General features: G+C 39.8%; 1 protein-coding gene across 1 annotated transcript in view; it reads left to right on the top strand.

Annotated features, from left to right (window-relative positions):
- The first annotated feature begins 2,345 nt into the window (after window positions 1-2,345).
- Window positions 2,346-22,448, top strand: part of hectd4 (HECT domain containing E3 ubiquitin protein ligase 4) — a 36,555-nt gene continuing 16,452 nt past the window's right edge. Inside the window, exons 1-38 of the mRNA XM_086173736.1 lie at window positions 2,346-3,002; window positions 6,040-6,593; window positions 8,705-8,794; window positions 8,882-9,009; window positions 9,583-9,691; window positions 11,051-11,189; window positions 12,000-12,170; window positions 12,266-12,458; window positions 12,572-12,733; window positions 13,050-13,163; window positions 13,254-13,394; window positions 13,489-13,724; window positions 13,815-13,957; window positions 14,078-14,148; window positions 14,232-14,337; window positions 14,502-14,622; window positions 14,729-14,857; window positions 15,255-15,379; window positions 15,703-15,856; window positions 15,953-16,056; window positions 16,249-16,447; window positions 16,546-16,665; window positions 16,756-16,860; window positions 16,962-17,125; window positions 17,308-17,553; window positions 18,119-18,311; window positions 19,077-19,181; window positions 19,290-19,378; window positions 19,473-19,645; window positions 19,950-20,085; window positions 20,176-20,320; window positions 20,457-20,623; window positions 20,819-20,965; window positions 21,058-21,242; window positions 21,405-21,558; window positions 21,666-21,946; window positions 22,078-22,264; window positions 22,360-22,441. Of these exons, the coding sequence (XP_086029862.1) occupies window positions 2,856-3,002; window positions 6,040-6,593; window positions 8,705-8,794; window positions 8,882-9,009; window positions 9,583-9,691; window positions 11,051-11,189; window positions 12,000-12,170; window positions 12,266-12,458; window positions 12,572-12,733; window positions 13,050-13,163; window positions 13,254-13,394; window positions 13,489-13,724; window positions 13,815-13,957; window positions 14,078-14,148; window positions 14,232-14,337; window positions 14,502-14,622; window positions 14,729-14,857; window positions 15,255-15,379; window positions 15,703-15,856; window positions 15,953-16,056; window positions 16,249-16,447; window positions 16,546-16,665; window positions 16,756-16,860; window positions 16,962-17,125; window positions 17,308-17,553; window positions 18,119-18,311; window positions 19,077-19,181; window positions 19,290-19,378; window positions 19,473-19,645; window positions 19,950-20,085; window positions 20,176-20,320; window positions 20,457-20,623; window positions 20,819-20,965; window positions 21,058-21,242; window positions 21,405-21,558; window positions 21,666-21,946; window positions 22,078-22,264; window positions 22,360-22,441 (6,015 nt within the window). The 5' untranslated portion in view covers window positions 2,346-2,855. The remainder of the gene's footprint in view (window positions 3,003-6,039; window positions 6,594-8,704; window positions 8,795-8,881; window positions 9,010-9,582; window positions 9,692-11,050; window positions 11,190-11,999; window positions 12,171-12,265; window positions 12,459-12,571; window positions 12,734-13,049; window positions 13,164-13,253; window positions 13,395-13,488; window positions 13,725-13,814; window positions 13,958-14,077; window positions 14,149-14,231; window positions 14,338-14,501; window positions 14,623-14,728; window positions 14,858-15,254; window positions 15,380-15,702; window positions 15,857-15,952; window positions 16,057-16,248; window positions 16,448-16,545; window positions 16,666-16,755; window positions 16,861-16,961; window positions 17,126-17,307; window positions 17,554-18,118; window positions 18,312-19,076; window positions 19,182-19,289; window positions 19,379-19,472; window positions 19,646-19,949; window positions 20,086-20,175; window positions 20,321-20,456; window positions 20,624-20,818; window positions 20,966-21,057; window positions 21,243-21,404; window positions 21,559-21,665; window positions 21,947-22,077; window positions 22,265-22,359; window positions 22,442-22,448) is intronic.

Raw genomic sequence — 22,448 nt, 5'->3', positions numbered from 1 at the left:
ACAGTGATGTAAGAAAATAAAATGGTCTGTGGTTATGGTTCTAATTATTTTACGATTGCTTGCGGTTGTTTCAAACTGAATTGTGAAATTGTTCTGCATATTTTCGAAAATGGAAATACAACTAAAAATAGTATCCCAATTTTTTGTCAATTAATAAAATTGTGCTTACCTAAAAAGCTATCAGTAAAGTTGAAAATCACTTAACCAATGTTCAAATCATATGCCATAAAGATATGCTAGCTTAAGTACCCTGTTAAATCATATCTAGTGACGTCTTGCTCAGATTACCTCTAAATATAGCCCTAAAATACATAGCCCCCTAGAATTGATTTTAAAAGAAGTGAAAAAAAAACAAGATTGAGACAATGGATTGTGAATATTGCCATCTGATCTTTCATATTCTATTATTCTGACATGAACATCCCTCTGATAATTTGATGAAAATTTTGCCTAAATAACATCAAACATTCATTCACTTATTCATTGTCCATACCATGTAATGTGCACACCCTGGGTGAGAGGTTGGGTTTATCCTGGAATGATCGCCTGTCAATCATAGGGTCACATATAGAAGCATGAAACACATTCACATCGACAGATTTGTATAGTCTTCATTTAGGCTATGAACAGGAACACAAAACTGAAATGAAACTGGAGAGCTCTGAGAGAACCCATGCAGGCATTGCACCATCATGCTGCCAATACCAAACATTGTGTTTGAAAATATAGTTCAATGTCATTTGAAATGAGCACACACTATAATTAATGCATTATATACATCATTATAATGTTGCATTGTACTATGCTTCTTTTTGCCTTATTCCGTGGAGAATGAAGGAAGGTTGCTTAAAAAGACTTCGTTTTTTTTTTTTTTTTCATTTGCCTACTGGCGATGCGGGTAAAGTAGAAGCAAAGTGAGGGTTTGTCTGCAGGGTTTCTAATCTGAGAGTTCTCATCCTGGATTGTGTTGTCATTTCTGCCAGCTAGTTAATGCTTATTCAGAATCACTGCAGCTTCCATTTCTGGCAATTACACCGCCTGCAGAAACAGACTTTCATTTGGAAGAAATTGAATCCATGTTTCTTCACTACAAACAAATGTACATGCACAACTGTTTTCTTCTCACTTTTGCTTGCTCTGCAAGTAAATGAAAATGACTTGCATTTTTATGCATATATCTGATGGCAAAAACTAAATGTTTGGGAACTGAAGTCTTTGGTGTATAATTGTTTTTTTTGACAGTTAAATTTGATTTTATGAATGATACAAGCCCCCAGTTTTAATTGTAGTAAATGTCAAAGCTGTTAACAATGAGTCATAAACATTATCTAAGATAAGAAAGAAGAAATCCTGTAATTTTGTCACATTCAGCAGCACAAGGCGAGCAGAATGTATCCTCTGCATTTAACACATCGTGGATGAACCATTGATAGGCAGCTACTGAGGAGTACCCTGAGTGCAGTCAGGGGTTCAGGTGTCTCACTCTGCAACATTTTGACAGGCTGGGAGAAGAATTGAACGAGGAACATTCAGTTACATGCTGCCCCATAATACGATAAAAGATAGAACAAAAGTTTGAGTTTGAGGAACAAAAATCTTTGTGTTTGACAGTAAACTGTTTTTTTAACAATGCAATGGACAGCCAGAGTAATTAAATAGGTCAAAAGGATGTTAAATTGTTGAATGTGAAAAAATATCAAAAATGGGCCTTCTTGTCATCAAGACAAATTTTGTACCAAAAGAAAATGTTTTCTGTTTTTCTCTTAAGTTGGTCATTGGTGTCAAAATGGGCTCAAAGTCAATTTAAAACTCTTCTTTTTCTTTAATTACTGTCCAAAGGGTGACGTTCCCAAAGTCTGCCAATCTTGGTTTGTATATTTCAGCATAGAGAGTCAGCTGTGATGTAACTCAGGGGAAACAGAAAAACAGTTAACAGAAGATATGACTGTGAAACGGAGGGGACATGCTGTGATATTGGCCACGACTAACTGAAAAATAGAAGAACAGTTTTTCACCCTACAGAGTGAACACAAAAACACACATATGCCTATCTGGTGTGTGTGTGCTTGTGTGGTGTGTGTGTGGGGTCCACAGGGGCTCCGCCCGAAGTGTGATGGGGAAAGTGTTACGTCATTAAGAAGCTACACACTGTGACGTCACAGATAGATTTCTCTCGATTGAATGGACCAAATCTTTGCTGTTTGAGCATTTGAATGACACACGATAGCATTCGATATTTGCTTTGCAAACGTTTCACAATTCCATCTTGTTGATAAGACACCAATTAAGTCATGAATTTTTGACAGCTCTAATCTCACCCGCGGTGCATTCTGGGTAAAGCTAGTTGGCCTTGGAAACATGGCGTCGCACTGACAGCTGGGACCCTCGTTATCTTCTCCAGCCACTGGCACAGCGGCTGGGCCGTTAGCGGAGCAGTTAATGCTCCATTGTCAACGTCAAAGCGGTTGTTACATATGCAGTTTCTGTCCTGAACGGGCAGTCGCGTAACGGGAAGGGCGTAATAACGGATTTAATACGAGTGTCACGCCCACTCTACTCGTTAACGACGCCGTACGGTAAGTTAGCTAACCAATCCAGACAGCTAGCAGCCGCTGTTAGCACGACAAAAGCAGACATGCTGTGTCAAGAGGACCTGACACCGCTGTCTGTTCGCCGAATGACTGTCGTCTAGCTTGCAGCCTAGCGGTACAGGTCTGTCCGATATTGGCATATCAGACGGCGTCGTCAACGGCACATTGTTGTTGCACTGCCAACCTAGCTAGGGCGTTACTGGCTTTCTGTTACTGAATTTTTAATGTTCGACCCCTTTGGCATCACTGTCGGAGGAGAGAGCGATGGGCTCGGGGGCTGTGGATTCGTCCCAGTGGCTCTCGGTGAAGGAGGAGACCATTTTCCTTCACGACGGACTCATTCGGGTCACAGATCTGGCCGAACTGCCGAGTGAAATTGGAGTGTCGGAGCAGGGGGACGCCGAGCAAGAGGTGGGTGAAATCACACCCGCACACCCTCAGAGACTAATTCGGGTAGTGTTGGAAAATACAAATGCTTTACGTCCAAAACAACATTCTGCTTTATTTCCAGATTGTTGTGTATTTTGTCTCAAGCCGGCTGTCATCAAAACACCGTCTGCAATAACGCTAACCATCGCAACTTTCCCTGCCCTGTTTGTTATTGACTCGATCAAGAGAATAGCCTGGCGCTGTGGTTCCTGTCTTGTATTTCAAAATAAAACTAATTCGGACGACTTTGTCATGACATTGGAATTCTGCAATGAGCAGCGTCCAATGTAGCGCTTTCCTCAAGGAACGTGACACCTTTTGATTTAAACAATAATCGTTTGTGCAAACGCTTAAAGAGACATCTTAAGTAGTATCTAACGTTGATACCGAAGGCAAAGTGACAACTGATATTTCGTACGGTGTTTCGCCGAGAGTAACATCGTTAGTCAAAGCAAAGAAACAAACAATTTATTTACCAATGCACCACGCAATTAAAGAATACCTTCCTCTCACGTACACAGCCAGATTACTCTAGGTTTTGTGTCCTTATGGGAGGAGGTCAGGCTTTATTTTGAAGGCACAGTTTTTACAACTACCATGGTTGTAGTCCGATAACGGAAGCTTTATACCGATGCCGATAATAACTTCGAGCAAACAATATATGCAGATTCTCGATATTTCACTGCTGTTCCATGTAAGAAAGCAGCAGCCAGTGTTCTCTTGCAGTCTGTGCTCTATAGAGTACATCTTCGTTTGTTCTCTATCACATGAGTAGGTGTCACCATACTGGTTTGGCTCGATGATGTGAAATAAACACACTGACAAAAAAGGACATTTTAAAACGCCCCCCAAACCCGTTATAAGATACACCAAGTTCCATGATTCTAAATTACAAAAGGCTATGACCGAAATTAAAGAATTCATTCATTCATTCGTTGCTGACCACTTAAGTTTAACATTTGATCTGCACTTTTCTTGTCTTTCACTGTTTCACCATCTCTAAACCATGCATCATTGAAGACACATCTATATAATCTTTTTGATAACATATTACCAATCTTGCAATACCACCAGCGAGGGTTGCTCATCAACAGTGTAGTACAGTACAATGGAAATATCACGTCCTTTGGAGAACAAGGGTACTTTTTCTAGCATTAATGTAATGCAGCTGTCCAACAGTTGTCCTCGCTACATGTGTTGTTAAAATTATAACTTCCCTCATGTTCATCTCTTACCCAGTGAATTGTATCTCTTGTTCATCAGAGGTGATAAGCCATTCACAACTCCAGTTTTTCACTTCTAGTGTTAATGAGACTTTGAATAGCATAACCAGTGCTCTCAATTACAATGTTTTCAACCCATTGAATTGTAACAAGAAGGCTGACATATTATAAGCTGACATAACCAATGACATTTTTTTAATCTTCAACTACAGTCTGTCTAACAAAGCTACAACTCTATGTATAGTCCAAGACAACATGATTAAGTATTATGTTAAGTCAATGGATTTGTCATCGACTAGAATAATACTTGAACTTGCAGCTCTGTCACTGATCAAATGACATGTTTGACATAAGTTTTTTCACAGCTTAGTAAGATTGTATTTTTTTCTCTTTTGGCTTTTTTCAAAATAAGAGACATTGCCTAATTAATTTGTTTTAGGAAATGTAAAGCATACTACACCAAAAAGTTCTAAACATAGCTTTCTTAATTTCCTTTCTCTTATTATGAGGTCTACCACATAATAAAGAACTAGTAAATGTAGAAGAGTGTTTTTGATTTGACCAATTATGTCCTCATGTCATGCATCAGAGGGATGATTTTGTGGTGTCACATTTAGGTTTGCACACAGGACATATTTTCCCTATTGAAAATAGTGGCACACTGAAGAATTTCAACTCTGCTACAAACATAGATGCCTTTTTTTATTGTTAGTTCTTTCTGTGTCATATCCGTTGAGTTTATCATATACAAAGTTCATTCTCCCATAATAATTTATGAAATTGGGCATAATTAATGAAAGAGAGGGATCATTTATGAAATATATGAGTGATAGTCATGAGGTTGAATACATATAATTATAGTATTTGAAGTCTGACTGTTGACTGAAAGTTTTTTTTTCTACTAAGCAGACTAGTTTATAAATATTGAAGAAATCCTGCTTTAGCTTTGTCCTCAGTGTTCATCTAAAATGTATTGTATGTGTGTATTGTTTTGCCAGTTACTCAGATAAAAAAGAACCAAAACAGACAATAATATCTTGTGCGGTCTAAGGATTTGTTAAAATCTAGACATGGACTTTCTCTTTCTGTGTGTGTAACACTGACTATTTTTATCCACTTGCAACAGTGTTTTGCTGAGCAAGGTGCAGAAGGCCAAGCATCCAGTTAACGACTGTTACAGTAACATTAGTAGAGTTACTGAAATTTAATCAATATAAATTGTGCCTGCTAAATGGTGTAATAGATTTGTTTCCTAGTCCATCGTTCCTGGGCTTCTGAGAATGATCAATATCTGAAATGCTGCCTAAGTGCACATAGTTTCAATTAGTTCAGCCTTCCCTATATATACAGAGCTACAGCCTTACTCTTTCAGAGTATACAACTATATAGTATAACTATGTAGTCAATATTCTTTGTAAACATTGTGTATTTCTGGAGTTCCCAGTTTAGAGTTTCGGATAAAGGTGATTTACAAAAATTAAATGTAAAATAAATTAGGAATGATTACAAATATTGATTTTGATTTTGGTATTGTTACAAAATGTTAAACCAGCAATTAAAGTGTAGCTGTGATAGTACTAGTAGCAGAACAGTGACCTTAAAACCTAGCATTAATGTTTGAGCATACCATGCATTGCAAGTCAAAGGCACCTCTAAATTGGGGATCTGACTGATATGTAGGGAATCTGAATTTTTCCATCACTTCTAGCCATGCCAAATGAGTGTCACAAATTGCTTATGACTGAACATAAATCAGTTTTGTTGTCTTTTTCCCCTGACCACTCTTCTTATTACAGATTCTAACATTTGAGACCAAGAACCCTATAGAATTGGCTGAGCGTCTGCGGGCTGTTTGTGGTAATCAGAGCAATGCCTATGCACGCTTGTTGGAGTACCGGCTTAATGCCCTTCGTGGTCTGTGGGGGGCACAGCGACAACTGGCTTTGGAGGAGCAGCAGGAACGAGAGGGAACTGGAGGGGCTGATGAGGAGACCTTGGCTTTGCTCAAAAGACAAGGCCTGCTTCAGCAACCAGAGCAGGCACCATTCACCTCCCGTGTTGGTCTGCTCCTGGTCTTCCCCCTTTTACAGTCCCAGACTCGCAGTGACCCAGCACTCTGTGGTGTCACAGCAGAAGTGTTGCTAGCCTGCCTCCGTGACTGCCAGCCCCTCAGCCTCAGCAAAGAACCTGCTGACTGTCTGAATGGCCTGGAGGGGCTCCTCTGTTCCTGGCTTGAAGATGGTGCTCAGGACTCAGACCAGAGGAAGGGAAAGGCACAAAACCAGATTCTCCACACCCCCAAACAGAGGGAAAATGCTGCTGCTGCACTTGTGGCGCTTGCCTGTGCAAGGTGAGGTCCTTACACGCATTAGAAACAATTGTTTTGTTTATAGTTTTTAATTCATTGTGTTGATTATTTGTGTTGAAGCCCAGCTAATATGTTAGTTATTTCTGGTCGGCAAAATTGAAACATCCAAAAAGTGACATGTACTAACTGTTTAGATACATTAATGTTGATAGTGGCTAATGGCTAGTATGTGGTTACTACTCTCATTCAAATCTCTCAACTCTGTGAGGGGTTCGCTCTCACCTGTGTCGGTGAGAGTTCTCTGAGTGCTGTTCTTCCTCCCTGTAGACCAACACATACACGTTCTATTAATTACAGACTACAGATTGTCCCATAGTTTTTGGTGGAATGACCACCTTGCATTCTGCTCCCTGTCCAAAGTCAGCAAGGATTATTGCCTGTTCTCCTTACCCTGTACATGAAAAAAGGGTATAAATAATGGATGGATAAATCTTTTCCTGGTATTATTTGCAAAAAATATTGAACTTTTACTTTCTGTTTGCTCACTTATAGTAATTATATATATTGATAAATCTTGAAAGTATGTGAATAATTATAAATCTAAGGCAGTGCTGTTGTGCAAATAAGCATACACTCAGCTAACAAGAAGGACATAATCTACCTGGGCCATCCTTCAGTGTGGCCCTGGGTCCCATTCTTGTTCACATTGCAAAAATACTAGGTAATCTGATGAAGATGAGTTCTGGATGCTATCACTTAGTCACCTTTAAGTTGCAGCAAACCCATTGACACAATTAGTTTACTCCAATCTAAGATTTTAGCTTTGAGCACTGCTAGAAAACCTGCTTGAAACATTTTATCAAGGTATATTATTATTTTTTTAGTGTGGCGCAGTGGTGAGCGCTTATTCCTCAAAGCTAGGGGGATTCTGGTTCTATTCCCATAGGGACCTGTTTGTATGGCGATTGAATGTACTCCCCCTGTCTGCATGGGTTTCCTCTGGGTTATCTGGTTTCCCCCCAGAGTCCTAAAACATGCAAGAGGTTCCTTTGAAAAATTGCTGAGTTGTATGAATGACAGCGAGTGGTTGTTTGTCTCTGTATGCGGCCATGAGATCAACTGGTGACCAGTCCAGGGTGTACCCCGCCTCTCACCCAATGACAGCTGGGATAAGCTCCAGCATCTTTGCATCCCTGTGTGCAGGCTAAGCTGTAGATAAATGGATGTATGGGTATTGTAATTTTTCATATTTGTTACTGAAATGTGGTAAAACACACTGTATGTGTAAACTAGTCACTCTTCCTAACAAGATAGTCGTGAATTGAAACCATGGGATCTTAATATTGTTTTCAGTGTTTGTCACTTGCCCTACAGAAGGGTGTTTCAATGTGACCCCTGGCTTCTGCTGGTGACAACTAATCTTGACTTGTCAAAACCAGAACCCTCCATTCTTTGTTCAGTCTCTGTTGAGTACTCTTTGTTGGGGGGAACCATCCAGCCCATGTGCCTTTTCAAATTTTGTGGTAGCTTATTAAAGCGCAATCCGGTTTAATCTATGGGTCAGATGGAGCTGGTTGGTAATTACAATCTGTCAAACACTACATGCATTGCTAAGCCAATTGTTTATATATGTTTATATATTTAGGGATGTATTATGTAAAAATTCAGAAGGGGTACACTGGCACTCAGCTTGCTATAGTATGATCTTGCTATAGTATTGTAAGTAGAGGTATCATTGTGTTATCTGTCCTTCAGATTGTCTCAAAATTCAGAGCTTTTTGTGGTCAGTATAGAATTGCACCAGTATTTTTATGTCAATCCCAGATGACAATAATAGTAATACATTTTATTTAAGCGCCTTATTCAACGATCAAGGACACCGTACAGAAAGATGGACATTATTACCGGCAAGCACAGCAGCAGCAAGCTGCACCAGCATTGACTCACGTAATTTATCAATTAAATGGAAACTACTCAAACCTAAGTGTATGTCTTGCCCCATGCAGGGCATTCCAGTGAGGAGTCATGCTTTTGTTTTATTCCATCTTGTCATACAACTCCTGGCACATTTCAATCAAGTACTTTAAGTATTTTGTACTTCTGCTGTGCTCCATGTTGTGGTCAAATTAATAATCAGCCAAATTGTTTTCCAGAGGATCGCTTAAGACCTTCATACACACAGTGCATCTGCTGCAGAAACAATCGGATCTGGGACAACTTCCTGTGTCAGATGTCCTGTACAGGTGAAGGCAAAACTGTTGTTGGTCTTAAACATACTAATGAGTGCTGTTCTAGATTCATAAACATTGTTGTATCTATCTCTATATTAGACTTTTACTCTTGGAAGGAGGCCCTGGCTCCTCATCTTGCCTCTTAGGGGGGAAGCACTGTGTCTCCTGGGGTTTTGAAGACATGCTACCCACTCCTGATAACTCTGCTGGCGCTGCTGATAGTAAAGGTAAAAGTGGACTTTGGATTTGTTTTTTAATTTTCTATAGCGCAGAAAGTAATGATGATTCTTGGTCTTCTTTAATGGATTCAATAAGTCTTTATGAAAGCTTAATTTTTTTCTTTAGTTGTCTGTGTTATTACTCTTTCTTCATGATGTTAATCCTTCTGTTGCTGTTGCTCATAGGCATAGATTGCTTAGGTCACTTTGTTTGTGTTTCTTGTACTTCATGAAGTACAAGAAAACAATGAAGTAGCGAAGCTGTGCAAATTAGTTTGAAAGGTATGTCATTTTGAAAATGAACAGGGATGTGATTTCACAGTATGTGTTTGTCTTGTTGAGGTATATGGTTTAGAGAAATTAGTCACACTACAATTATTAATTTGCTGGCTTATAGACCCCCAGAAGCTGATCTAATGTCAAATATTACATTCTTACATTTTAGGTATCTTGATTTTTTTTTTTTTTTTTTCACCTGTTTGCACCCATGTCACTTCTGAGTCATACGACAATTTGGATTTCACCTCTATGCCTGGTGCTTGACATTAACCGCCTTGTACCCTTTTCCTCTGGATCCCACAGACACCGACCTGGGGCGCTGTCTAGCTACAGACGGGCTGTATTTGTATACCACTAACTCCTCTGGGAGAGGACTCAGCAAGCTAGGCTCTGGCTTACATGGGACACTGAGGTAATATGATGCTCTTTCCCAATTGCCTTTGTTTATCTGCTGCATTTGGGGAATAGGAGGAGAGACAGACTGAAAGTGAATCACTAAAAATATCTCTTACCGCTTACTCATCCAAATGCAACAGTATGGCTATGATTTCCTGGAGTTTTGTCAAAGCACTGTCTTCACAATACACACACCCTGCCCAGCAGGGATTGACTATTGATTTTGAAAGGAACAAAAGGGCATTATGTCTTTGCATCTTAACGCTAAGTTGTGTTAACTGATTACCACATTTGCAAGCTGTTGGCTGCTTAATTATACTGTGCTTTTTTTAATAATGTGCAGGGTCCAGATTTAATCTCTATTCTTTACTTGCAAAGATGCTTTTGCAAGTTTTAGGCCCACAACCAATGTTCCCTCTAATTTTCCATATGTCTGGGCATACAGACAACCTTTCTGAGGACACTGAGGACCACTGTGAACAACATTAGATATGAATGCTGTGGCCATACATCAGTATCACACCCGGGATCATAGCTTCCATTTAGTCCATATTTTTTGATCAGAAAACTTGCTTATTACTTTAGCTACGCTGCATGTTTTGTAGAGCAGACCTTTCTAACTCGAATAATAAAAAATCTCACCCAGTTTTATCGCTTGTTCTTCTATTTGCACATACCCCGACAGTCAGTCCGACTTAAAAGAACCGCATTTATTTTTTACTTTGGTTTGGTGAGTGGACGTATCATATTCACTGCCCGCTCATTTCGCCATGATAAGGGGTTAGCGTCAGCATCACTTAACTCCGTCACACTGTTATTATTATTATATAGCATGTATGGGCAGAGCACGTGCGCAAGTACTGTCAATGCCGTGATTGGCTGCGTAGCGTAATTGACTCTTACTGTACAATTGGTTGGACACCTTTCTCTCACTGAGTTACACAGCAAAATGATACAGAAAAAAATGTTATACATCTGATTATATATCACTGCACTGGATAAGTTTTCTTGTGCACTGAGATTGTGCCAGCAGTGCGCAATTGCGCTGTTGCGCAGCTTAGAGGGAACATTGCCCACGAGTTGTCTCTTGTATACTAGAAGTATATGCTTTCCTGATTCCCAGTGGACGTTGATAATGTGGAAAGGTGCATTTTTGTCAAGAAAGTTGATTCTGGTATACTAAATAGATAAATGATCATTGATTATCACAATTTATTTGTGCCATACCATTATCCTAAAATACAATGAGGTGTTATTCTTTCTACCTTCTTTCTTTAGTCTTAATTACATCCTTGTACAAATTGTCACCCTCCTTTATTAATTGTAAAAAATAACAATAATCCCAAATTCATTAATCGTGCACGTCTTCCCACAGGGGTTTCGTTTATTGTCGGAATGAAGATTTAGAGCCTGGTTGGGTGGTATTCAGCTGTGGTCGACTCCTCCACCGTCCCTCCACCTTTGATGCCAAGCCTCATCAGCTGTGCCAGGTCATTGACCCCTTCACCCTCCAGGTACTGTCCTGTCACAATATCTTTTCAGATGTAATATAATTAAATATAGTTGACTTTCGGTTAATCATGATGTATGAAACAATGTTGAATGGTATAAATAAATGTAATCAAGAATTGGAAAGATGATTACGTACTTCATCCTCTTCATGTGGTAAAGAAAAAGAGAGATGAATATTATATGGTATATAGGCTGAAATATCAGCCCAGGTATATTTGTATAATTGGTGTAATTGCCAAGAATTTAGAAAGATTATGGTGGTTTAGAAAATAGACTTTTCTGATTCTTTTTAATTAAGCAATAATTCAATATGGTTGTGGCTGATATGAAAAACAACATAGAGAAAAGTAATGAAAGTTTTTAATTTCTTAATATTTGCCAGATTCCTGATTGTTGGGTGATATCAACACATGTAGGGGACCCCTCCAATATTAGAGTAAAACCATACATCTCATACATAGAGAAAGGAATAATGAGTCCTCAATAATTTAATATGTGAAAATCAACAAATAGTACATTTCACGCTGAAACATCCTGATTTAATTCAAATTTCCTCTTTAGCACACCTTTTAGTTTAATTTATCTTCCTTTTAACCTTTTTTTTTTTTTTCGAATAATTAAGTTGTGTTCCATAATTAAACTGAATAATAATGAACAATTGATTACACTGTAAATATTCAACGAACCACTGGTTTCTTTTATTGCAAATACAAAATAAATGTAAGAGCTACTTTTTTAAATGCAAACGTTTTTTTTCAGATATGTTTAAAGTGGTATTGCTGTTACAGCCCATGTCATTATGCTCTTATCAGGTTTGCCAGATTGTCCCTATGCCAGCCCATCACTTCCCAGTTGGCAGTAGCATGACCACACTGCACCTCTGTTCTGATGGAACCTACTTGTACTGGATCTGGTCTCCAGCCAGTCTCAATGAGAAGACACAAAAAGGCCACTCTGTCTTCATGGATGTGTTTCATCTGTCGGTGAGCTGTATGATACAGGAATTTCAGCAGGATTCCATTTTTGGGCTGTTTTTTTATCTTTTGATTTCTTTCCCACCATATTGTCCATGATGCAGACACAGACAGGGTTTTGCATTGCAGACATTTTGCAGGAGAGAGTTATCCTCACTCGCAAGGAAGGCGAGTCTTCCAAGTGCTTGAATGAGCTTCTGTTGAGCCGAATGTCACGCTTCCGGGCCTCCCATTCTGCCACATTGGCTGCCCTCACTGGTTCTACCATTACTAACACTGTCAAAGAGGAACAGTCAGGTATACAGCAAAATAGTCACCCCAGAATGAAGAATGAATTGTTATCTGATGAATATGGATCCTATCATTTGAAATGTTTTCCATTGAGATATTTCTGTTTTACCTCTTCATAGCTGTCAACACGAGCTGTGGACTCCCTTTGAAGACTCTGAGAAAGACCCCAATGTATGTGTGTGGAACTTATCTAGTGATGCTGGTCTCCCCTCCTGGCGTTTCCGGCAGCTCTGCTACACGCTCACTTTTTGGAGGTACCAGCAGCCTGTCCTCTCTTAAAAGTAAGATCATGCACTCTCCTGCTTGTTCGTAATCATGTAGATTTATTTATCTTTTTCATTTTGGAGAGGTCATCTTTTTTTCTTGATAAAATCAAGTTAAGTCTTTGGCTTTTTTGTTAAATTTAGTTGCTCATTTAAGTTTTAATGAGACATCATGATTGTTCTAGCTACACAATGAATTACATAAAAAGCTGGTGAAGAGCATTTAAATGTTACTCTCAGTCTTTCTAAATCCCAGAAGGGCCCTACTATTTTCTCATTAACCCTAACCTTGTCATTTGTTTAAGTTTAAACTTTTCTTTTTTTCTTATTTCAGTATTAGCCTCTAGCCTGGTCTTTAACCTGGCTGATGGGCAGTTCAGCAGCCGCGCTGACCTCATTGACTCCCCTGGCAGCTCGCTGGGTAGGGGAGCCCAGGTTGCAGGCCTTGGTGAGCTCAGTCCCAGTCACCTTTTAAAGTCTGAACTGCATATTCCCCAACAGTCCTTGCTCTTTGACATTTTTTTTCTATTGTTTTTAGGAGCAAGTTATGATTCAGTAAACAACTTGATCTGGACCTGCTCCAGTGATTATATAGATCAGTGGTGCAACCCAGGCAACCAGGCATTTCATCATGTGTGCCATAGGCTTGGTGTTAGCCATGTCATCAACGAACCTAAAGGTTGAAAAAAAAAGGATTAGCTTCACATTTAGATTAGATTAGATCACATTTATGAAATTGATAATGTTTAAATGTGTTCTGTGATCATTCATAGAGGACACTGTGGCCACTAGTGAGGTGATCAACCAGCTACTTCATCATGTTGGAGCGATGTGTATCCATCAGCTAAACCTTCTGGCCGCAAGCAGTAACAGCTTGCCCTTGGGCGCCTTACTGGGCAAGCAACATCCTATTGAGGCTCGTCATTTTAGCAGCATCTGTGACATTATGGAGAAGGCCATGGTCAATGGAGATACATGCATCATCCGCTGTATTTTAGTAGTGTTCCAGGTTAGTTTTTGGTTGAATAGGTGAAAAATTTACCAAATAATCGGCTTGTGTCTTGAACTAAAGTTTATCAAATCGTTATGTCGTCTCCAGGTTGTGTTTAGGTTTTTCAATCCTCAGTCGGAGCAGAACAGAGAGAGTGTGCGTAGATCAGGCCTGCTCTTATGGCAGCTATTAATGGCTCCAGTGGATCAGATTGGGGCAGAAATCCAGAGAGAGGTGTGCCTGGCCATCAGGTAAATTGATAGTATTATTTATCTAACATGATAAGTGCAAATATAAGAAGGCTATTGTGCCAATACAGTTTTGATTAAAAGTCATATAAATTGGGCATTTTCCTTTCTCTGCCCATGTAGCTCAGGCCTGAATACTTTATATCAGGGAGAGGCTGAACTCAACAAACTGCTGAAGCTTGTTCTAACTGAAGGTGACTATTAAAGACTTTTATCTAATTATATGCATGTCCACAGTATGTTACAAACAAACCTATCTGATATTTATGTTATTTAGGTGAAAGGAACAGTGGCCTTTCTCAGCTTCGGGATGTCATTCTTACCAACTTGGCAGACCAGCTGCAGAAGAACAGATTTGGAAGTGAAGAAGATGACCACTACAGGTAAGTTGCAACTCTGGAGTGAATAGAATCATTTGTCTCAATTGTGGGTGATAACACTGAAAAACAGTTTGTCTTAAGTGAAGTGGTGTAGTGCATGTGATCACAGAACAATATTGTTATTTACATACATAAATGTTTGTACATAAAATATTCTACTTTTACAGGCTGAGTGATGAGCTCCTGCACTGTATTCTCAAGACAGTAGTTCGGGAATCCTGCCTTCTCATTACTAAATGTCAGACTGTTGCCCGAGATGACTTTCAGAAGCTGCTGTCCACTGTGCCAGTATGCATATTTGTTTATCAGCACAAAATACCATCTGTGCTGAATATAGTCACATGGTTGTTGGATTGCACTTGTATCAATACAAGATGGCTTGCCTTCCTTTCAGGTGGTCTCACCATGTTTGCACTACCTCATGGCTGTTCAGAACCACCTTCTCAGTAACACAATTCTTATCCGTCCAGATGATAATGATGATAGTGACAGCTCCCTACAGGGGGAAACAATGAAGGTACAGGTAAACATCCCCTTTAAATACCCCTTCCTCTCTGTTATTATGGAATCTTTGTTTGTCTGTGAGACTAAACTGTACAATGGTGTAATGGTGTAATTGTTCTGTCACTGAAATGTACTGTTGTTTATTAATACGGCAGTTTAATCCTTATCTGTCAATAGAATGTTTTGGCTAGAAATGTTTTTTTTTTCTAAATATCACAAATTAATGGTTGTTGATAAAGATTCTAGACACTTTCATCTAAAAAAAAAAATTGTATATAGGTATGTTTCTTTAGGGATGTTCTTGCCTGAAGATATAATATTTTAGCAAATAGATAATGCATGAAAACACCAAGATCAGTGGAAATCTAGAAAACAAAATTACCGATGCGTGGGCCTATTCTGTGTGTGGTCCACAGGAGTTGCAAAGCAGCATCCTTTCTTTAGCAGCAAAGATACTGGTGGGATGTGATGAGGTGTTAGAGACACTACAGCAAGTGACCACGGCACTCATCAACAGCGACATCCCAGATCGGGACACTAGGTAAAGCTTTAACTACTTTAAATCTGTTTTTTTATCCTGTTGAAAAATTTGCTTTTTCTTTAGCTGGGCACAGTTTTGCTTAAAATCTGACATTAAGCTCCAATATTTTCATTTTATCATCATGATGCATTTAACAAACTGGGTTTTTCATGTATTTATTCATAGTGTTGAAGAAAATGCTGTGGCCCTGTCAAATGTTAGGAGGTGAATGTGCAAAAAAAATTGGGAATATCAAAATTATGAAGACGGGTCTTTTGTTGCTAGTAGGCCTATCCAGGCTCTTATATTTCTGCCCAATATCTTTATCCTGTTACTGTCCACAGGTTGAAAGGCCTGGAACAGATAACCAAGGCTACCATGCTAGGCCACTTGCTGCCAGTGTTGCTCACATCCTTGATGCATCCGAATCTGCAAACACTCACTCTTGCTGATGCTCTTATGCCTCAGTTGGTCCAGCTGGTCCTCTACACAAGCCAGGTTGGAGGCTTGAAGGCATTTTTACCACACAGTTAGATACATGTTCAACAAAACAGTATTCATGAAGCAAATTAAGTATTTTATTCTGATTTCCAGACTGCTCTGTTGCTAAAGACTCAGTCTCCGCTTTTTACTGATGACACACCACCCATGGGAGGCTCTCTGGGGCAGGTAGCAAAGGCATGTGCTGCTGATGACAAGTAAGTTTTCTCCAGGATGAATAATCAGTGGAGGACTAATGTTTCGTCATTGAAGATTACTTATTTCATTCAGCCAATTGCAAAATTATGTTGGACATACCTGTTTTTAATAACTTTTGCAAGGCATCAAAATAGAGAGATATCGTTGCTCGTCTTTGGTGATGCATTTGCATTCTCCATCCATTATGTCAGAATTCTCGATGAACGGGAGGAGCCTGGTTTTCTGACCGGACTTAAGATTCCTGCCCCATGGGCTGCTGGAAAAACAGTAGAGACAGTGCATCCTGTACGAGATAATTATAAGTTCAAGGAGACAGTTCATATACCTGGAGCACGCTGCCTTTACCTGCGCTTTGATTCCCGCTGTTCATCACAGTACGACTATGATAAGGTATTGAGTTTCGTTATTCACCGCACATAAAGCAATTTTCTTCCGTTTAGAAGTGTTTTTTTTTGTACTTTTTGTCAAAATACACTTTCATATTTTAGTTGGTCATCTACGCTGGACCAAATACCAACAGTCGTAAAGTAACAGAGTATGGGGGAAACACTCTGGGATATGGCAGCCGCAGTGTTTTGGGGACTGGATGGCCCAAAGACCTTGTCAAGGTAAAATAAACACAGTGCCACACTGAGTGCCTAATCACCAGGTGAATGACTCAGTATTTAAGAGCTACATTTTTATCTCTCATATTTTAGGTTGAAGGTGACACAGTGACATTTTCCTTTGAGATGAGAAGCGGGCGTGAGCACAACACCCCTGATAAAGCTATGTGGGGGTTCTCTTGCACAGTCAGAGCTCAGGTAATCCCTGGTTACTTTGTAATGCATCTTTAAAGGCTGACCCATTTGAAACCATCTTAATTGTTTTTTTTTTTTTTTCTCTTTAATCATGTGTTTTTAAGGAGTCATCTGAGGATGTTTCTGGAGGCTTGCCCTTTTTGGCAGACCTGGCACTTGGTCTTTCAGTGCTTGCTTGCTCAATGCTCCGCATACTATACAATGGGCCTGAGGTGACAAGAGAGGAGGATACCTGTCACGATCTGCTCTGCTCAAAGCTGCTGCAAAGGTAACACCTGTAATTGAAGTAGCATTAGAGCACACGCTTACATTATATTATATTTATCACACAGAATAGCATTATGTTCAGTGGTAGATTTATCGATGTATCAAAACTACTCTAACTTAAGCACTGCTTTGACATACCATTTGTATAATGATAAAGTATTAAAAGGGTTTATGTGTCCCTAGGTGTCAGTGGCAGGTGGAAGCAAATGGTGCAATTTCTCCCGCTCTCACACCTAGCCCATCCCCTCTGCCATTGACAATTGAAGAGGATCGGGAATTTACATACCCCTCTGATGTGCTCATTCCACCCCCTGGCTTTATGCCTGGCACCTACTTTGACTTACCTCGTATACGCCTCCCTCCTGGCATCATGGGAAGGCTGAGAGAGGTGTCTGGACGAGCTAGACCACAGTTCCGTCCTAGTATAAAGTAAGATAAGGTGTTGCAATGTGGATAACATGCAGTGGCAATACAAATTTCTGTATAAGGAATACAATTATTGCAATTCTCCCTGACTTTGATAAGAAAATCAAATATTCAACTAATGCTTTATATGCATTTATGGAGTAGTAACAAGGCTTAGGTGGAGGAGAACAAAGTTTAGCTTGGTTATTTAGCTTAAATTCTAGTTCATGTTCTGATAAGTAGTAACGTCTGCATTTTAACATAATTTTTTAAGTAAATCCATCAACAATCAAATTTAAGTGATATTGTTTTTTCCATTAAATGTCAAAGACTTGCCTCAGACTTTGTTTTCTGTTTTTGTGTAAGGTTGTGCTACTATTTGACCAAAACCTTTGTTTCTGATAACACTCAGCCAACATTGTTTTTTGCAATATCTTGATAGGCTATTAGTAGACATCAAGGTAAATTGAGCTAGCTGAAACTATGCGTGACAAGTTTGCTAATAAGTTGAATATATGGTGACACTTTGTGTAATTGTCACTTTGTTAAAAGGAATGCATAAATGTATAACATAATTTTTTTCTGTAAGGGAGGTGATCAGGCCAGATGTCATGGAGGAAGTTATAGTTTCATGTGTCATAAAGCATCTCAGCTTGGTGGACGCTCTTCAGTCACTCGTCAACTACCAGTACAGAGAGGACCATGCAGAGGAATATGACCTGGTCTGTAAGATCATGGCTGAGACATTCAAGAAGATCAATGCGATGGAACGGCAGTTGCAGGTAAGGTATTGCAGCACACCGGTAGCCAAAAAGAAATAAAACAATGACAAAAATACTGAGCACATATGTATGTTATTAAGCCTGTTCTAAAGTATTCTCCTCAAGCAAAAAAAAATGTGTGGCAGCATGTGGTTTAACTTTTATTATGCCCCCAACCCTAGCAGCCATGTGCTGAAAACTTTCCATAGTCCATTAGAACTGAAGAAGCTTCTGGTATCTTCTTCTTCTTTCGGCTTTTCCCTCCAGGGGTCGCCACAGCGAATCAACTTTCTCTATCTAACCATATTCTCTGTATCCTCCTCTCTCACACCAACTATCTTCATATCCTCTCTCACTAAGTCTATAAATCTTCTCTTTGGTCTTCCTCGAGACCTCTTGCCTTACAGCTCCATTTCCAGAATCCATCTACTAATATATTCACTATCCCTCCTCTGTACAGAGATGGGACCAAACCATCTCAGACTGGCTTCTCTGACCTTCTCTCCAAAACATCTAACATGTGTTGTTCCTCTGATAAACTCACTTCTGATCCTATTCATCCTGTTCACTTTCAAAGAGAACCTTAGCATCTTCATCTCTGCGACCTCTAGCTCTGTCTTTCTGTCATAACTGTTTTGTAATATACATAAATGTGGAAAATACAGGTGAATCACAAAAGACAATATCATTAGTCACTTAAAATAACTCAGAATTTTTGGAGGTCCAAACAGCAACACAGAGTGGAAAGCTTAGTCTATGCTTAATTAGTTTCTTTGTTGCTTTCAGAGCGTAGCGGAACTGGAGCAAAAGTGGCAGAATGAGGTGGAGGAGGCCCAACAGGGAAAGCTGGAAAATAACACTCCTTTCTTTCATGACTATCACTTCTTTGAGGTATCCTTCTCCTTCAATACTCAACCGTCTTTTTTTTTTTTTTTTTTTTTACTTCTACATATTAATGTGGTATATTTCTGCTTACTTGTCATTTTTTTCTTTTGTCAGAACAAAATTAAAGAGTTGGAACTACTTTGCTCCCTGAAAGAAGTTCCCCTTGATTTTAGTGACTTGGAAAATGTTGTTCTTGGATTGAGGTAAGTAATTTCAAACAAAATCTGAAGTTTGAACACAGGGGGTTAATCTCACTCTTCAGTCTTATCTTTAACAACATATATTTGCATCCAACAGGGAAAAGTTCTTTCAGGAAGTGAACACCCTGCACCTAAAGTGTAACACCCCACTGGCAAAGACGAAAGCATTAGTAAAGAGCTTGATGAACCGCACTGAGCTACTTCTACATGTTACAATTGCACCACACTGCAGAAGCCTTACCAGCACACCTGCTTGCACACCAGGTCCAGGTACATGTCACTGTTTTCTTGTTTACATTTGATATGAATTACTTAAGTGATAGATTTTGCATCAAAACTCTTTTCTTTGTTTGATCCATCTTGGTCAGGCAGTGTTTAGTGCTACTTCCAGCAAGAGGGTTCTTAGTTTAATTTACGTGGCCCAAATTGGCCAAATTGTTCTTGGCTAGTGTCAATTTCCCAATCGCACTGGCTCTATCACACCGCCTCCCCGGCAACCCTGTGTGCAGAATAAGGGGCACAGATTATAAATAAAAGAATGAATTTAATATTCATATCTCATTTTCTGTGTCAGCCTCTAAGTCAGTGTCCGATGCCAAGACGACAATCCCCATGGTGAAGCAGCCAGTTTTCCTACGCAGCATGTCTGCACCATCTGACTTGGAAATGATTGCTAATCAAGACTTGGAGTTTACCCACGCTCCTCAAAGGTATTTTCTCTCTTTACTTTAAATATATTGAGACAGTGGAATACATTAACAATTTATAATATTATTTGCTCTATTTTTCTTTCATTATAGAAGGCGGCACCACCCTACTAGTCATCGCAGTAGCTCATTTACTCTGCTGCAATCTCTAGCTATTGAGGACAGCCGGGACAAACCCACATACAGTGTTCTATTGGGACAGCTCTTTGCCTTTATCGGCACTACTCCTGATCAGGCTGTAAGTCTGTTAGCCATCAGTTTGTCCTCCTGTTTGGGATTTAATAATAACCATAGATGATGATGCTTAAATGGGTAAATTGTGATCTGACACGCTGATTTTTATGTCTTATGTCTTTATGTCTTTATTTCTAAAGGTGTCAAGCAGCAGTTTCCTGTCTGCTGCTCAAACCCGCTGGAGACGTGGAAGCACACGAAAGCAGGCTCTTGTTCACATGAGAGAGTTGCTCACGGCCGCTGTCAAAGTTGGTGGGGTCACTCACCTGGTGGGGCCTGTTACTATGGTACTGCAAGGAGGCCCAAGGTAAAAGATTTAGGGCAGTGACTGGTAACAGTCCCATCCTCAAACTTCATATATAGACATTGTAACCAGCAAATACCTTCTCTTAATTATGTTTCATAATGTTGATAAATGTATACATGAATAGCTATATTTTAGTTTAACCATAATTTATTAAGGCATAGCTCTCTATATGTCAATTTTGTCTCATCCATGCAGGATTGAGGAGCTGACCTGTGGTGGAATGGTAGAGCAGGTGCAAGAGGCTTTTGGGGAAACCATGACATCTGTAGTTTCACTGTGTGCTCGCTACCCAATTGCTTGTGCCAACAGCATTGGGTTGCTTTGTACAATACCATACACCAGGCAAGACACTTTATGTCAATTAGCCTCTGCTCAAATTGCTTCGCCTCCAAAACTTTCTGCAAACTCACCCTAATTTGTTTTGCTTTCTTAAGGAGTGAGGAACAATGTCTAGTTCGTAGTGGGCTGGTTCAGCTCATGGATAGCCTATGTAGCTTGAGTGGTCAGAGAGAATGCAGCTCAAATGAAAAACAGACCAAAAAGCAGAAAGTGGCCACCATGGCCTGGGCTGCTTTCCAAGTGCTGGCTAACCGCTGCATTGAGTGGGAAAAAGTAGAAGGTATGTCATATTTTAAACTTAGTACACAATGTATCTTAGTGTGGGGGATTCAGGTGTTATAGCACAAAGTATCACCATTGTCAAGTCGATTTTAATATGTATTGTTAAATGGATGAAGATATTTAACATGGCATTGTTTTTTGTTTACAATTGTCTTTAAAGGTGGCTCTACAGATGCAGTGCACTCTGGTCTGGCAAGGCAGGTTTCAAGTCTGCTGACCAATCACTTAGCCAGAGCTACAGAATGCTGTGGGAATCAGGCAGCTGGCAATGATGCCTTACAAGATGTGCTTAGTCTTCTCAATGACCTTTCTAGGTACATTTTTATCATGATGTACTTTTCCATAAAATTTCTGCTCATTTGTATACCTTTGTTCAAATCCATATCACAAATGTATGTTTTGTATTGTCATTGTATTCCAGGAGTCACATAGGAAAAGCCATCCTGAGTCAGCCAGCTTGTGTTTCTAAGCTATTGTCTCTGCTGCTTGACCAGAGACCTTCCCCGAAGCTGGTACTTATCATCCTTCAGCTATGCCGAGCTGCCCTGCCTCTCATGAGCGTAGAGGACTGTGGTAACGTGGCACTCCCCTCTTGGAGCTATTCAATTAATACACTGGATACTGAGCAACAAGATGCTAATGACCCAGCCTCACGTATTGCTGCCTTGCTGTTAGCTAAGCTGGCGGACTATGTAGTACCAGGTTTGTCTCTTAACAATTTCTAATATATAATACTGTTCCGGGCTGAAAAGCTGTGGAAGAAGACATGAAATGCCATTTCACCATTGTTGAGAGATAAGTACATCCTACCAATATGACTACCTCTTCTCCAGGCTGCCAGACCCTCCTCTCTCCTAGCTCTTCAGAACCAGACACATGTTTGTCTCGAGCCAGTTCTAAAGGTGCCTTGAAGTCTGAAGATGTTGGGGAGGAAGGAGAGGCAGTTGATGGTAAGCTGTCTATCTTCATCCACAAGAGAGAAGACCAGTCATCTCATGAGGTTTTACAACCACTTCTCAGGTATGATGGTGCCTAAAATGATTGATTTCGGTGTTTTTGGCTCTACAGTAAGATAACTTTGCATCATGTTTTCTTAATTTGTCTTGAAAATATAGCAGCTCAGAGGGACGTCCTTTTAGGCTTGGCACTGGAGCCAACATGGAAAAGGTAGTCAAGATGGACAGAGACATGACGAAAGTAAGAA

Source organism: Fistularia commersonii, chromosome 26 (genome assembly GCF_037954325.1).
Source record: "Fistularia commersonii isolate RoL2024-O1a breed Wild chromosome 26, RoL_Fcom_v1.0, whole genome shotgun sequence".
NCBI lineage: Eukaryota > Metazoa > Chordata > Actinopteri > Syngnathiformes > Fistulariidae > Fistularia > Fistularia commersonii.
The sequence above is the reverse complement of the archived record's forward strand: the minus strand, read 5'-3'. Positions and strand labels throughout refer to the sequence as shown.